This window comes from Procambarus clarkii, chromosome 27 (assembly GCF_040958095.1).
Source record: "Procambarus clarkii isolate CNS0578487 chromosome 27, FALCON_Pclarkii_2.0, whole genome shotgun sequence".
NCBI classification, from domain to species: domain Eukaryota; kingdom Metazoa; phylum Arthropoda; class Malacostraca; order Decapoda; family Cambaridae; genus Procambarus; species Procambarus clarkii.
Window position 1 is genome coordinate 4,590,320 of NC_091176.1, and position 16,201 is coordinate 4,606,520.

The window sequence follows — 16,201 nt, forward strand, 5'->3', positions numbered from 1 at the left end:
TTCCCAGCTGAACATGAGGGTTTGCATTTGATGTGGGGGTTAATCCCTGTAGATTATCATGACGGCATCAACTCTGACTCCTCGTGACTCGGTGACCGTTGACCTGTCCCCATGGATAACTTGTACAGAGGTGTAACTTTTTCCATTGTCTGCTGCCGCCTGACTGACGACGCGCCTGTTGGTTGTTCATGCTCCACATGGCTTGTTCATGCTGTTATGATGTTCATGTTGTTATGATGTTCATGTTGTACTACTATGTACTGCTCTCCTGTTACACTGGGTAGGGGTGGCCACTATGCTCTTTGGGCACTATACCAGCTTAGATGAACAGTTATGGTGAACAGAACATGTAGATACTTATATATAATGTCTGTATATAGTGAATAAAAGCAAGAACAGTAATGGTGGGAGGAGGATGTGGGCAAGTGAGGAGTCATTGAGGGAGTGGCGGTGAGAGGCTGACTTGCAGATGTGGTGGCCTCACCTCGCTGCTTATTGACTCATAATACCAACTTAGTGGTTCGTTATGGTGAACAAAACATGCAGATAAGTATATATAACCTGTGTATATGGTGTAATAACTGACAAAGTATTTGCTTATTGTATTATGAACACAATAATTGAATCAATAATATGCTCACCATAATTTTGAGTGCAGCAATGATTCACACATTTTATTATATAAATATATCACACTACACTATTGAATAATATTACAGCAAAAAATGAAGAAAAATTAATCGGAGACATTGAAATAATTAGGTAATTATCTCTTTGTTGCCACTCCTGCCTGACAGCTGGGGCTGAGCAGACCGCCTCAGATGCACGCTGAGTCAGCGCCTGTGTTTTGCCAGAGTTCCCCGCCCTATAGCGGGCAAAATATGCCACTTATGATTTTTTTTATTATTTTTTCCGTGACCAAGGAACACAAATTAACAGGTTTAGAAGAATTTTTGTTTTTGTTTTGTTTTGTGCCTGTGGGTGACAATGGCCAAATAGCCCTTAGCAACACAAGGGTTAAATAACTTGGAAGGATAAGTAACTTAGATGATTGTAATGCCCTTCAAGAAGATCTGGACAAAATAAATATATGGAGCACCACTTGGCAAATGGAATTTAATGTAAATAAATGCCATGTTATGGAATGTGGAATAGAACATAGACCTATAAATTATGTGGAAAGTCTTTAAAGACTTCTAATAAAGAAAGATATCTAGGGGTCGTTCTAGATAGAAAACTATTACCTGAGGACCACATAAAGAACATTGTGCCAGGAGCCTATGTCACGCTTTCTAACTTCAGAAATGCTTTTAAATACATGGATGGAAAAAATACTAAAGAAATTGTTCACGACTTTTGTTAGGCCAAAACTAGAATATGCAGTGGTTGTGTGGTGACCATATCTTAAGAAGCACTTCAACAAACTAGTAAAGATGCAAAGACATGCTACTAAGTGGCTCCCAGAACTGAAGGGCAAGAGCTACAAGGAGAGGTTAGATGCATTAAATATGCCAAAACTAGAAGATAGAAGAAAAAGGAGATATGATCACTACCTACAAAATAGTAACAGGAATTGATAGGGAAGATTTCCTGAGACCTGGAACTTCAAGAAGCAGAGGTCATAGATTTAAACTAACTAAACTAAGATGCCTGAGAAATATAAGAAAATTCACTTTTGCAAACAGAGTGGTAGACAGTGGAACAAGTTAGGTGAGAAGGTGGTGGAGGCCAAAACCGTCAGTACTTTCAATGTGTTATATGACAAAGAGTGCTGGGTAGACGGGACACCTCGAGCATAGCTCTCATCCTGTAACCACACTTCGGTAATTACACTTAGGTAATTACTGCGCACCTGGTTTCGGCAAAAACTTCATAGTGCAATTGTCAAGGACACATTTTTGTTGTTTTTATTCATGTTCAGGTAATGTTAATGTCAAAATGTTTCCAAACTCAACCATTTTTCATTTCAAAACACAAAGAGTGATGAAAACATTAAAAACCTGAAAATATAGCCTAAATAACAAAAATAGCACAACTCTCAGAGCATCTTGGGGCGCTCTGCTCAGTACAGTGGTTAAGGGCTAGGCAAACATAGCGAGTGTTTATTACCACAGCGTAAATGCTCAGAATGTGATACGCCAGACAACTACCTAGTGGCAGCAGAGGTTACCTTAGGTCCCAGCTAGTCTGTCCTTCACTCTGAAGCTGCCCATGTAAATACCAACTGTATGACAAAGAAGGTAATGGGGCAGAACCTGGGAGCCAAACAGAAAATGGCATTTTATTACATGTAATGCTTGATTTCTGGAAGAGACTCCTCAGTGGCTCAACAAGCTTACTACTGAGCCTGATAGATGAGGTTAGATTCCAAAAAAACAGAAGAGTCAGAAAAGGCTGACCCATGGGAGAAGTATGGAAGATTACTTTGCCTTGGAGATGATGATGATTACCGTGCCTTGGAGATGATGATGATTACCGTGCCTTGGAGATGATGATGATTACCGTGCCTTGGAGATGATGATGATTACCGTGCCTTGGAGATGATGATGATTACCGTGCCTTGGAGATGATGATGATTACTGTGCCTTGGAGATGATGATGATTACCGTGCCTTGGAGATGATGATGATTACTGTGCCTTGGAGATGATGATGATGATTACTGTGCCTTGGAGATGATGATGATTACCGTGCCTTGGAGATGATGATGATTACTGTGCCTTGGAGATGATGATGATTACCTTGCATGTACCTAGAGCCACCTTCCCTAGGTGCCCTGTAAGTGCTGCCCTTGCGTGGTCAGGGTTATCTTCCCTGGGGCATTTGGGAATCACTCCCTGTTAGAGGGCTTCCTCGTTTGTAGGTTCTCACTCTTTGAGTAGGCCAGAGGTCTTGGGCTTTCTGCTTTGCCCCGGGTAGGGGGTGTTTGTTTGCTGGTGGGGTGCACTGCGGCTAGGGCAGCCTGCATTTGCTATCACACGGCGGCCGGTGTTTATCTACATGGCGATAGATGTACTGGGAGTAAAAATAGAGAAAATAAACTTGGTTATTATTCTAATAAACAAACCGCCAGATGCAATGGCTGAGGAATTCACAGAATAGATAAACAAAATAGAAAATAGCCTTGATAATTTGGCGAACCCGATACCTGATATTGTCTTCCTTACTAATGTCAACTCCTAGTCTAAGATGGAGAATAGCAAACAATAATATTATATCTGGAAATCTATCGGGATATAACCAACCACAGAGTAGAGAAGTGCTTAGATTCTGTGACAAATTTTCACTCGACCAGCAGATATCAGAGCCAACGAGAAATGAAAATATTCTTGATCTGGTCTTTACAAACAGTGAAGGGACATTATGATATCGGATACCACATACTCAGATCACAAGCTCATTGAAGTGCAAACTACCATCAATGCTCAGAATAGATCTAAAACAAATATCTAGCTAGAGGGGTTATTCAGTAAATTCAATTTTAATCATAAAAGGATAGACTGGGAGACAATAAACAGGGAACTTACAAACATTCCATGGGAAACTTTTCTAGGTAATAAAAGTCCTACAGACTTTTGAGGCATATCAAGTCTGTCTGAAACATGTTCCTTTGAGGAAAGCCAGAAAGAGGTCCAACGTAGAAAGAGAATGCAAACAACACTATAAAAGAAGGAAAACAAATGGAAATGCTTAAGGAGACAGGACTTTCCCTACAAAGAAGGTATAATTTAAACAGGGAGATTGAAGAAATCGAGCAGAAATTTAAACACTCATATCAGGTTGAAGAAAGGCAGTTAGGACAGAAAACAATTCAGGAAATATAGGAAAACCCAAAATATTTGTTCACATATGTGAAATCAAAAGCAAAAACCACTGCCAGTATTGGACCTATGCGTACGATTAGCCATTATCTGTGCGCCACGGCTTCGGTGGCCAGGGACGCGCTTTGGGTTGTCCCGGTTTCCCTTCTTCCCTGTTCCAGGGCTCTGGTCTCTCAGGTCATCCGCAGGGTTATTCGGTCCAGCTAGCCTGCGGTTTATCCTTGTGCCCATGACATTCGTAAGTTTGCTGTGTTGGCTACTGTCTTATCAGGCTGTCAGCAGTGTTTCTTTGATTACCAATCTGTGGTGTATCCTCGCACACGTGGGGTTTGGAGGTTTGCCATTTCTCGGCTGTCCTTGCATCCTTGTCCTGGGCTGTTTGTTGTTCAGGTGTGGGGGTTCCCGGTTGTCCTGGGTTGGGTGGCCATTTTCCTGTTGGCTTACCCTGTCACTAACTACCTTGTGATCAAGGAAACTTTCCTACCTTGATCACAAGGACTTTCCTTGTGATCAAGGAAAGAGTTTCTTTAGACTTTCCTTGTACAAAACTTGTGTAGACTTTCCGGGGATCAATGGCCCCGTGACCCCATCTCAGGCCAGGCCTCCCGGTTGGTCGTCTGGTCAACTAGGGCTGTTGGACACGGCTGCTTGCAGCCTGATGTATGAATCACAGCCTGGTTGATCAGGTATTCTTTGGAGGTGTTTGTTGAGTTCTCTCTTGAATACTGTGATAGGCCGGCTAGTTGTTTCTTACGTGTAGCGGGAGTGTGTTGAAAATGAAAAGCCTTGGGCCCTTGATGATCATTAAGTTCTCACTCAGCATACCTATTGCACCTGTGCTCTAACAGGGGTATTTTGCACATCCCACTATGCCTACTGATCTCATGTGATGTTATTTCTGTGTTCAGATTTGGAACCAGTTCTTCTAATATCTTCCACCTGTAGATTATTATGTATCTCTCTCGCTTGTTCTGTAGTTTGAAATACTGTACAGTATATGTTTTCATCATATTTTACTCTATTGTTTCTTTAATGGCAGGAATAGTCATAAAATGCAGTCTACAGAAAGGTGCATGTGACATTTAATTTTTTCTAGAGCGTCGTCCAGAGCAGTGTCCAGAGAGAGCCTTGCTGGTGTGGGCACCCAAGCTGGAGCTCAATGAAGAGAGTCGTGAGTGTTTAAGAGAAATTTTTGTGGGAAATACTGTATTAACATGAAAATTAGCCACAACTTTTTTGTTAAACAAAGAAAAGTAGGGGTATGGCTCATAATAATGCAAAGCTTATAAAAATTCTTTACAGGGTCACTACCACCACCTGTCACTAATCATCTGCATACAAATGGTCACCACCCCCAAGGCCATCATCAGTTTGCACATATATTGCGTAAGGTTACGAAAGGTTTTCTTATTTTAACATGAAACATTTCTTTATTTCTTTTATATTTGTCCTTACTTTTAATAAATTATATCTCCATAAGTTTAAAGTTAAAATATTCATGCCTTATTTTACATAGGAAAATGGCTTGTTTCATAAATAATTTTTCTGGGGGGAGCCCCGTCGGCTCCCTGGAGCTATCCAGGCTGGATGGATATGTATAACTTTCTGGCATCAGTCAAAATGCTTGGAGTTCTTGCCTACTGGGGACCACAAGCCAGAACCTGGCCCCCTCACAGAGGCACGAGGAGCAATGGCCTATAGAAACCCCCCTGTGGTTGGGAGCATTCTGTCTGCCATCGCCCAGGACAGGCACCCAGAAAGGTAGGCGCTCCAAAACAAACCCCTATTCTGGTGAAAATATTGCTACCGAAAGATGAACGAGTGGACAGAACTCCCCAAACTAAATTATCAAACTAGCATGACGTCATCACGTCGCCGTGCCACCGTCTGCGCAATCCCCCCTCCCAGGGAGGTGGAAGGGAGAGCTCCAGACCATCCGTGCCGACAATCCATCTGGAAGTTCTTGACTGATGGAATTACTGGCCGGTCGAGTGCCTCTGGCTCCGGTTTTTGTTTCAGTTCTGTGCCTTGTGGTGTGGACTGTCTCTAGTGGTGGGGTGTGAGCCAGGAGTAAGATTCCACGGTACTCGGGCTGCATACACCTAAGGCTCTCTTTCCCTAGGTGCCCTGTAAGTACTGCCCTTGGGGCTTGGGGCCACCTTCCACAAGTCACCTTGGGTTCTACCTCAGCTGTGTCCTTTACTGCTTGGTACTAGGCTGCCCTTGGAGTCGGCTGGGGCTTTGTTGCCCTTGTTTTGTCTCTGGGTAGGAGGTAGTTTTTGTCACTGGTAGGGGCGCAGGGTGCTGCACAGCTATTTTTCACCAATAACAGCGGCCGGCTCTGTTCCGTCTGGGTACGTTGTTCTCTTGCGGGGTTTTTCTTTTGTTTTTGTTTTTGCCTGGTGGGGGGGTCTGCCTTTGTGGTCCCTCTTTTGCCGTTCTTGGAGTTTTATATAGATATTTCTGTTGGTGGTCCTCCCTGCATATGGCCCCTGTGAGTGGACACGTCTCGGGGGTTCAGCTTTTAGAAGGTTGTTTGGTAGACTTGGGTGCCGGTTCGCAGTACCCTGCCTGGGCTTCCCTTACCGTGTTACCAAGGCTAAAGGCCCTGGAAAACCCCATGAGGGCTCTGTGGTCCTATGGATGTAACCCCCTGAGTACCCCCCCTCGTGTCTTGCGAGTTTGTAGGTTGATCTGTTCCCTTGTCTCCGGGTGACACTCACCGGTTGTGCCTCCGCCATGCTGCCTGTTGGGTTGTTGTTTTCTTATGACCCAGAATCGTGCGACGGGTGTTGTCTGTACGTGCTCTCATTCACCCAGACCACTGGTCATGATAAGCGGGTGCAGGCGGCTGCGGCGTTGCATGCTAGGTTGGGGTTGCTGCAATGCTCTTGGTTAGTTGCGGCCCCGGATGCTCCGAGGCTGCCTCGTTTTGGTTGTAGGCGGATTTGGAGTGGGGGTCGCTTCGGCTTTGGCTCCTTCCGCTCCTAGTCCTTCCCCTTCTGTTGCGCACACTTTCTCCCTTGCTTCCGGCTCCGAACCGTAGGCGGGTTTCGGGGTTGGGGCAGGGTCTGGTTGGGCTGAGACTTGGGCGGTCTTGGGGGTTATCCTTTTCCGGGGTGGTGGCGGAGGCATTCGAGCCTGTTCCTCCAGCCGTGCCGTATGGGCCTGACCAGTACCACCCTTCCTTAGTGTTTGTACGGCTGCCCCGGCTTTTCCTTGTGAAGCTGGGTCTTTGAGGGTGCGGCTCGGCCCTGGGTCTGTGGCTTGGCCCCGTTTTACCCCGCTTGGGTCTTTGTACCCTCGGTGCGGGGCTTGCAGTTCCTCAGATTGGGGTTGTTCCTCCCCCTTCTGCATTCGTGTTGGTTTCAGGTCTACCCCTCCCTGGGTTCGGTTCCGTGTCCCTTCGGGTCTGTCGGTCCCGTCATTCCTGGGAATTTGTTTCGCCCCCTCTTCAACACCTTTTTCGCGCTTACGTCGCAATGTGGATCCCTTCGTATCGGGGTCCTGGTATGTCTCTTGATCAGGGCGGTTTCTTTTTGTCCTTTTTGTTTCGACCTCTGTGCATTTGTGCTTGTTGTGATTCTCGTTAGTTCGTGAACCTCTTTGTACCTAGTTCGCGAACCTCTTTGTACCTTCCAATATTCTTGGAACGTCTGTTGACTTCTGGTTCGGTTTCCCTCTGGTCCTTTTTCAGATTCGTTGGTTCCCTTCCGTCCTCCTTGTCTTCTTTCGCTTCTGTTTCACCTTTTGTTTTCACATCATCATCTCCTATCTGTTTCGACGTTCTTCATATTTGTTACATACGCCTTCCTGGTGTTTGTACGATGTGTGTATTCTGTGTGTCTGTACGTTATGTGTATGTACGATATGTGTCTGTCCGCCTGGTGTACGAGCCATGCCGTTCGGTAGATGGGTGATGCGGTTCGTACCTCACACGCTGGGGCCGGGGTGTTTGTTTTGTTTCTGGGCAGTGTACTCGTATGTTCCGCATCGTTAATCGCAGTTTTCTACGGCTTCTTACTTGTTTTCTCTCTCCAGTCGTAGCCCCTCTCAATGCGGGAGGTGTTCCGGATTTTATATGGGGGAATGTCCCTTCGTTCTTTTCTCTGCTTCCGGGTGTGGGGTGGCTCAGAGTGGCGCCACCTCCACCTCTGTACTGCACCTCGTCTTCTGCTGAATGCGCAATTCTGGACATATTTCACCTTCGACTTCAAATTTTTATTCGGGGTCACAGTACATACAATGCCTACAGCCTCTGGTACGCATGGCATTTCGGGCACACCACTAGCGATGCTCCTGGTATGTTACTTGACTCGACTGTGTTGTGGCATGGTTGTCTCCGCTCTACAGGTGAGATTGTCCTGTCTGGCGACACTGTCGGCCAGGTGCTGGTTCTCAACTTTTGGTGGGGTGCTTGCCTAGTTGTGCTTGCTGGTGTTGAGCTCTGGCTCTTTGGTCCCGCTCCTCTACTGTCGTTCGACAGGTGTGCGGTTTCTAGAGCCTACTGGGCTCTTCTCTGCATTTGCTCCTATATGTGGTGTCTGCCTCCACCACTTTGCTTCTTAGTGCCTTCCATTTCCTACCTCCTCTGACATTGATCCGTTTTTTTTTAATGTCTGTGGCTCGTTTGGATACTCGGTTTCCTCCTGTGTGCCCTTGTGCATGTACCACCCTTGGTCGCTACTCGATCCTTGTTTACTCTGTCACTTCCCCGCTTGGCAGGGTTGTGTCTATGGCTCCTAACAGGGGTGTTGTGTGTTTTGCTTGGACACCTTGCGTGTGTCTTCAGTGACTTTCCTTTGTTCGTGTATCTTGGTCTTCATTGTTCTGTGGGGCAATGCCCCGCATTTCGGTGCTTTTTGTTTAATTTTTCGGCACCTGGGTCTTTTCCCTATATTTGGACGCGTCCTTGTTTGTGTCCTCCTTCATTGCTTCGTCTCTGATCTCTAAACACTCATTCCTTGCCTATCTTCGGTGCCTGGCTGCACCCTGTTATCCGTTGTGTCCCTCGGTGTATATGCACCTTCCACTACACATATTGTGGTTGGTCGTGTTCATTGCCTTACCGGCTCCTGCTTGGTCCGTATTTGGAGGTTTTCCTGGCCTTTTTCTGTTTTTCCTCCTCCTATGCTACACTTGACTGTGTATCTTGGTTGGTGCTTTTTGGCTATACTGATCTTGGATTCTCAGATGGGACTCTGTCCATGTTCAGTTCCTTGCTTTTGAACTACCTCAGTGTTCACTTTGGGTACTGAGTTCCTTCACTTTTACTTTGTATCTCACTGTAGGCTTTTGTGTTGCACTGTCTGTGGGGGGGGGGGGAGGGTTGTGGACTTTCGGTGCACTGCTCCTGCCTTACTGGTTCCTTTTCTTGGGACGGGTAGCTGGGATTCCGATCCTGGCTCCAACTTTTTTTGTTCCTTTTCCGGAACGTATTTTTTTTTTGTTTTCCTGCGGTTCACGTCCTGTGTAGTTCTCCTCATGGATACTTTGGGGACGCGTGCGTCGTTCTTCCCTGCTGGAGCTGGTTGCGCTGCTCCTTTGGGTTGCGGGGTCGCTGTTTTCGTTTCGCGTCTCGCGCCTTCGTTCATGGTGCTTGTTTTCCTCGTTGGCCTCTGCCTGGGCCTGGCTCCTTGGTGTTTGGCCTTGGTATGTTTTTCAGGGATCCTGGGGGGAGGGGGGGTTCCTCCTGGGCAGGGCGTTTCTGCCCGCCCGGGTTGGATCCTTTTCAGCTCGCTGGGATTGGGTTCCTTGTTCCCTGGCGGCTGTTCATTTTGGTTTTGCCTGCCTGGCAGGACCTGCTGCCTTCCTCAGTTCCGGTCCTGTGGGTCTTACCGCGGCTCCGTCTCTTTTTGCGGATCGGTCCAGCTCTCTACAGGGCTGGTTCGTTCTTCCCCTTGGGTTTTCGCATCTCAGGTTTTTGTCTCTAGTTCTCGTCGCTTGTGTGGGCACTGGTGGCTTTGTTGTTGGTCTCCTGCCTGCGTGCTTCGTCTCGGAGGCGGTGTGTAGTTTTCCTGGCAGTCCTTCCGGTTTTCCTATCACTGCAAAGGGTCCTTCTGTCTCTGATAAGGTTGGCTTGTCTTCCCTTTGGGGTTGTTCCAGGACTGTCGTCTGGGACCGTGTACTGTCGCCTCGTCTTGGGTGATGCTGGCAGAGCCGCTCCAGCTTGCGTTCGGTGTGGCTTCCAATTCTTTCTGCTCCGTTCTGCTTGCTGTCTTGGGTGTTGTTTCACCTCTGGCCTGCTCTTGATTTTCCGGTGCCGTCCTGGTCGTTGGCCTGGGTGGTCTGTTTTCTTTTTCTCCTCGTTTTGGTCCTTGGGTTGCTGTGTGGTTGGTTAGGCTGAGGGTGCCTCCTTGTTGTTCGGTTGCATTTTTTTCGCTATTCTCTGCGCGTCTTGGCCTCTGGGGTCGTGGATGCATTTTGGTTGACCGCGTTCCCTTTCTTCCCTCATTCCTGTTCTGGGGTTCAGGTCTGCAGGGTCTTTGTTTCGTCTGTGGTTTTGTTTTTTTAGGTTAGAGCACGTGGTGTCCGCCTCCCGGATCCTTCCCTATTTCCCTTATCTGTGGTGAGGTAGCTCCGGGGAGCTGACGGGGCTCCCCCCAGAAAACCAGCATTGAATGTGATGAAACTCCATTACCCTGGGTGAGTGCTCCGTGGCATCCCTCCCTCTCTCCCTTTGGTTGGCAGTGTTTTTCGCGTATTTTGACATCCAGCTTAAGAACTGCCAGTTGGATCGCCGGCACGGATGGTCTGGGGCTTCCCCTTCCCCTTCCCGAGGAGGGGGGTTGCACAAACGGCGACGTGATGATGTCATGCTAGTTTGATAATTTTGTTTGGGAAGTTCTGTGCACTCGTTTGACTTTCGGTAGCAATATTTTCACCAGAATAGGGGTTTGTTTTGGGGCGCCTACCTTTCTGGATGCCTGTCCCGGTTGATGGCAGACATAGAATGCTCTCAACCACAGGGGGGTTTCTATAGGCCATTGCTCCTCGTGCCTCTCTGAGGGGGGCCAGGTTCTGGCTCGTGGTCCCCGGTAGGCAAGAACTCCAAACATTTTGACTGATGCTAGAAAGTTACACATTTATTCAGCCTGGATAGTTCTGGGGAGCCTCCAGGACTCGACCAGAAAATTGTGTTTCATTACATTCAATGCTGTTTTTTTTTAACAATACAGTACAGTAAGACATAGTTCTTAAAATAATTATTAAACAATTATTGAACAATTGTTAATTGTTTCAAATGCATTATTCACCTTGCCATTGCTATAAATTTATTGGCTGTACGTATTTATTTATCCTGCTGGATATAGACGGATTCAGTTCACCGAGCTTATGTATTTTTCATGTTTCTACTTCAAGAGTAAGGCCTTAATATTGAAGTAAGGCCTTTCAGTAACATTACAGTAATTTGTTATTTTGTAAATATGAATTATGCAATTTACCTTCTAAATTTATCATAATCAAAATTTCTGTATAGGATGAAATAAGAAATAAACATTGAATCATTTACTAGATTATAAATTGAAACTATAATTATTTATTCATATGTTTGTCATTTTGATAGTGTATATTTATTTGTATTTTAAATTTAAGAAGGTTACATAACAAACAATCTTAATGTGTTATCGGTAATAATATCGGTAACACCTTATAATACGCGTAGTGGCCAGTTATGTTCCTCCTGGAGACGTTGTGCTATTGTGAGGGTGTTTCTTTTCTTTTCTTTTCTTTTGCCTGGTGTAGCTGTGGGACCACTTATATTATTTTGGTGGCCCTCCGTGAGGTCCCCCATGATTGCACACGTAGCAGAGGTTCAGCTTTTGTTTGTTTGTTTGGTAGTTCTGGGATAACTGGTTAGCAATACCTTGCCTAGGCTTCCCTTAGCAGCCAGCCTAAGGGCCCTCGCTCGCCCACACTCACCGTTTTTTGCCTCTGTCATGCTGCCTGTTAGGTCAATGACACCTTTGACCCAAATTGTAATTAATTTTGTCAACAAACATGTTAATAATAATAATTTGACCTGTAGTCCTGCGAGTAGTGTTCCTTACTTGTACTCCAATTCACCCAGTCCACTGCTATTGATATTTGGGTGCAGGCAGCTTCAGCATTGCATGCGAAGTTTTGGTTGCTGCAACGCGCTAAGTTGGTTGCCTTTCCGGATGCCGTGTGGCTGCCCCGCTTTTTTTTTTACTGGATGCATTACGAGGTGCCAGAGTCCTTCTGGCTGGCAGACTGCCCTTTCTTTTCATTGGGGGTGTGGCATGCGTTTTGTCGAACCTGCGTGCTTGAATGGCTGGAATTAACTACGGTAGTTCAGGTTTACCTGGGGGGCGAGTTGGAGCACCTCAATGCATGCTTGTTCACCCCTGTGCTTCCTCGCAATGTCGGACAGGTGCAGCTTCACGTGCAGGACGCCCTTTTGGCGTCCCTAGTCACTGAGGATTTGCGCACCCGTGGGCATTTGGCTTTGGTCTTGCACTTCTTTTTCCTGCTGGAGCTGTCTTTGGACTGGCTCAAGGAGGATGTGAAGGAGCTAGGTTCCGGGCCAGTATCCGATGCGCTTGCCTCGGTGGCTCAGGTGTCGGCTTACGTGTTGAATATTTTTGCTCCAATTCTGAAGGAAGCGGTGTCTGTCCTTTGCTTCTCGCCTCGCGTGCCGATAGGAGGTGCTTGTCCACTCTTTGGAATCTGCTTAGGTCCTGGTTCTTAGATTTTCATCTCCTTTTTGTCCTATGCTGTTTGAAGAGTATGCAATGGTGCATTTTCTGCAGGCGACTTCGTCTAATTGCCGGCCTGTGTCAGATGTCTAGGGGGGGGCATTGGGGTCCTGGCTGAAAGGGTAGCACTAGGGCTCGGGGTTCCTTTGGTCGTTGTAAGTCAATCGAGTCAGATTCGGGGCCAGCCCCTTTTACGATTGATGGGGGAGACTCGCACTCTTTGCTCTCACCTGGTCCCATGATTTGTGGGCGTTTTGTGTCGTTTCCTCCAACCTACAGTGGCGTTGGGTGGCTCCTCCTCCTCCTTCGTGGGGTTCGGGGCTGGTGGGCAGGCCTCTTCCCCTTTGCTCTGTCGGGTCATCCTGGAGTGTGTATGCTTGGATGTGGTCGATACAACAGCATCCCTCAGGCAGGTTTCCTGCCTGTTTCCAGTTCCGAAATGAGATTGTGTGGATCTGTGGTTAATTCTGTACTTGTCCTGCCTGAACCCCTGGGTCATTTGCCCCACTTTTCGGATGACGACTCTGTCCCAGGTTCGGCTGCTTTTGGAGCCGGGTGCTTGGATGGTGTCCCTGGACCTCCGTGACGCGTATTGGCACATCCCGACTGGCTCGGGATGTGCCAATATGCATCCCGCACATTCAGGGACTGGCTTGGTTTTGTTGTGGGGGCGGCAAACTTTCAGTTTGAATTTAGCGCCTTGCATTTTAACACGCCTTACTTGGGTCATAGTGACCCGTTTGCGTCTGTTAGGGGTTCGGGTTTTGGCTTACCTCGACGACTGGCTGGTCTGGGCTTCCAGCCGGTTCGCTTGCCTACTCGCTAGGAATTTGGTTCTTTTCCCAGATCACCGGATTCGGGTTCTTTGTGGACTGGAGGATGTCCATTTGGTTCCCTCTCAGGTTCGAACTTGGCTAGGTCTTGTGTGGGACTCTCGGACCACTTCCTTGTCTCTCCCTCCAGCGGCGTTGCTGTGGCTGCAGTCCTGCCTTCGGCTGTTTTTTGTGTCACACCCGGGTCACTCGTAGGTTGTTCGTGCACCTGTGCGGGAGTGCTTCACCGTGGTGATCTATCCGTCAGGTCAGATCTGGCTTTAGCGGTTGTTCTGGTTCCTTCGGGGACGTCCCTTCCGCTGCTCTCGAGATCACTGGGTTCAGACCTTGTGTTGGCTGCTGCGGTGGCGCCTACCCGAGCCCTCGCTTGATGTGTTCACAGAAGCGTCGTCTCTTGGCTGGGGTTTTGTGACCAGTGCTCACCAGCCCGGCCAGAGGTGGTGGGGTTCTTCCTTCTGTTGGGCTCACAGCACAGTGTGGGAATTCGTGGCGGTGTGGTTTTCGTGTCGGATAGTTCATGTCCGTCGCAGGGTGATGATTCGGCAACATTCAGACTGCTCCGGTGGTTCATTGCCTGCACCGAGGGGGTTCGATGCGGTCCTTGGATTTTTTGGGCTTGTTGCTTCGAGTGACTTGTCTGCTGAGTTCTCTGGGTTTGGCTTTCCTGGCGGTTCATATCCAGGGGGTGTCCAATGTCCTGGTGGACAGCCTGTCCCGGTTCATCCCCCTGTCCACAGAATGGTCTGCTGACTCATTCCATTGGCTTTGCCGGAGGTGGAACTCTTTGTGTCGGCTTAATTGAGGCATCTTCCAGTATACGTAGCACCCTTTCCATACTGCGAGACTATCGGGGTCGATGCCTTTCGCCTAGAATGGTCAAGGTGGGGTTACTTGTACCTTTTCCCCAGATTTGGTTGTTACTCCATGTCCTGGCTCGGTTGAAGATTTACCAGGGGAGAGTGGTCTTGTTGACCCCTTAGTGGCTGGCCCAGCCTTAGTTTCAGGCGCTGCTTGCTCGGTGTCCGAACCCGAGGGGTCTTCCCACGGCTCCGCCTCTTTCAGCAGATCGGTCCAGTCCGTACGTGGCTGGTACAATCTTCTTCTCTGATTTTTGCGTCTGGTCTTTTTGACATGGGTTTATCACCACTTGTATGGTGATCAGGTAGCTTCGTTGATGTTTTGTCTCGGCAGCAGTAAGAAGTTTCCTGGTGTTCCGTTCAACACTTTCTGTCTCTTCATAGGTTGTCTTTGGTTTCTGATCAGGTTGGTTTGTCCTTTCTCTCTTGGTTGTTTCAGGACCGTCATCTTTCGCAGAATACTGTTGCCTCACCTGAGGGGGCCTGACAGCTGTGTGGACAGCGCTTCGGATTTGTAGTCCTGAAGTTCCAGATTCGATCACTGGTGGAGGCGGAAACAAATGAGCAGAGTTTCTTTCACTCTGATGCTCCTCCCCTGTTCACCTAGCAGTAAAATAGGTACCTGGGAGTTAGACTGCTGCTACAGGCTGCTTCCTAGGAATGTGTAACAAAAAGGAGGCCTGGTCGAGGACCAGGCCGCAGGGACGCTAAGTCCTGAAATCATCTCAAGATAACCTAGTGGCATACCTCGTATCGTTCGGCGCTGGTGGAGTCGCTTCACCTTGTATTCACCTAGTTGTGTTTGTGGGGGTTGAGCTCTGCTCTTTCGGCCCACCTCTTAACTGTCGATCAACTGTTTACTAACTACTTTTTTTTTTCCACACCACACACACACACACCCCAGGAAGCAGCCCGTGATAGCTGACTAACTCCCAGGTACCTATTTACTGCTAGGTAACAGGGGCATTCAGGGTGAAAGAAACTTTGCCCATTTGTTTCTGCCTGGTGCGGGAATTGAACCCGCGCCATAGAATTAAAGAGTCCTGTGTGCTATCCACCAGGTTACCTGGCCCCCACACGATATTGTATTTGGGATGGATGTCACTTCTGCTCTGTTCCACAACTTTCTCGGACATTGGTTTACCTCCGGCCTGCTCATGCACCGCCTGAGCCATCCTGGTTACTGGACCAAGTGCTCTCTTTTCCAAAGTTTGTGGTGACCCCTTCGGTTCAGGACTGCTTTTCTAAGGCTCTTGTTGGCATTGACCTCTGGGAGTCGGAGCTTCATGCTCTCCTCCGGCACAACGGTTTCTGCTCTTTCGATCCTGGTGGTTATTTTGTTTACAGCCGTCTTCTTTTCTGGCGAAGAATGAGACTGCTGCTTTCCGGAGGGGTCTGTGGGTTGTTGTTTGGTTGGTTTGGCTGGGTGTGTGCATCATGTTTTGTGTTCAGTTGCAACTCTTCATCTATTACTTGCGTGCCATGCAATGCCCCCCTGCCATGGCCTCTGGCAGGGGACGTGCTGTGGGTTGATCCGGTTTCCCTTCCTTGCTCCAGGTCTCCCAGGTCGTCCGCAGGATTATTCAGTCCAGCCAGCCTGCGGTCTATCCCCATGCCCACGACATTCGTAAATTTGAGGCTTTGACTGTTGTTTTTGGTCATATGTCCTGGCTGACATTTGGTATGGAGATTTTGGAGGTCGAGCAGGGTCCTGGCCGCACGGTACCTCGTTAATGTTCTTCGTTCCTCTCAGGTATGTGTTGCCTTGGGTCGCAGGTTGCAGCCAGTTGTCTTGACTGAGTCAAGAAGCAAGTGGCAGTTGCTTCCCGAGTAAGTCCCTTTTTTACTTTTTGTTTGGTTAGGTAGTCTCTCCACAGAAAACCAGCATTGAATGTAATTGAATGTAACGCTGTTTTCTGGGTGAGACCCGGAGGCTCCCTGGCATTCCTCCCTCTGGTTGCCATTTTTTTTC

At 47.9% G+C, this 16,201-nt stretch overlaps 1 protein-coding gene across 6 annotated transcripts in view; it reads left to right on the forward strand.

Moving 5' to 3' along the window:
* The window catches only part of LOC123762743 (REST corepressor 1), a 177,230-nt gene that overhangs the window by 17,952 nt on the left and 143,077 nt on the right, over positions 1-16,201 (forward strand). For 4 of the 6 annotated variants that reach the window (XM_045749492.2, XM_045749496.2, XM_045749493.2 and 1 more), the window contains exons 3-4: positions 4,916-4,990; positions 5,122-5,205. In XM_045749492.2, coding sequence (XP_045605448.1) covers positions 4,916-4,990; positions 5,122-5,205 — 159 coding nt within the window. The remainder of the gene's footprint in view (positions 1-4,915; positions 4,991-5,121; positions 5,206-16,201) is intronic. The other 2 variants (XM_045749494.2, XM_045749495.2) reach the window with 1 other exon arrangement.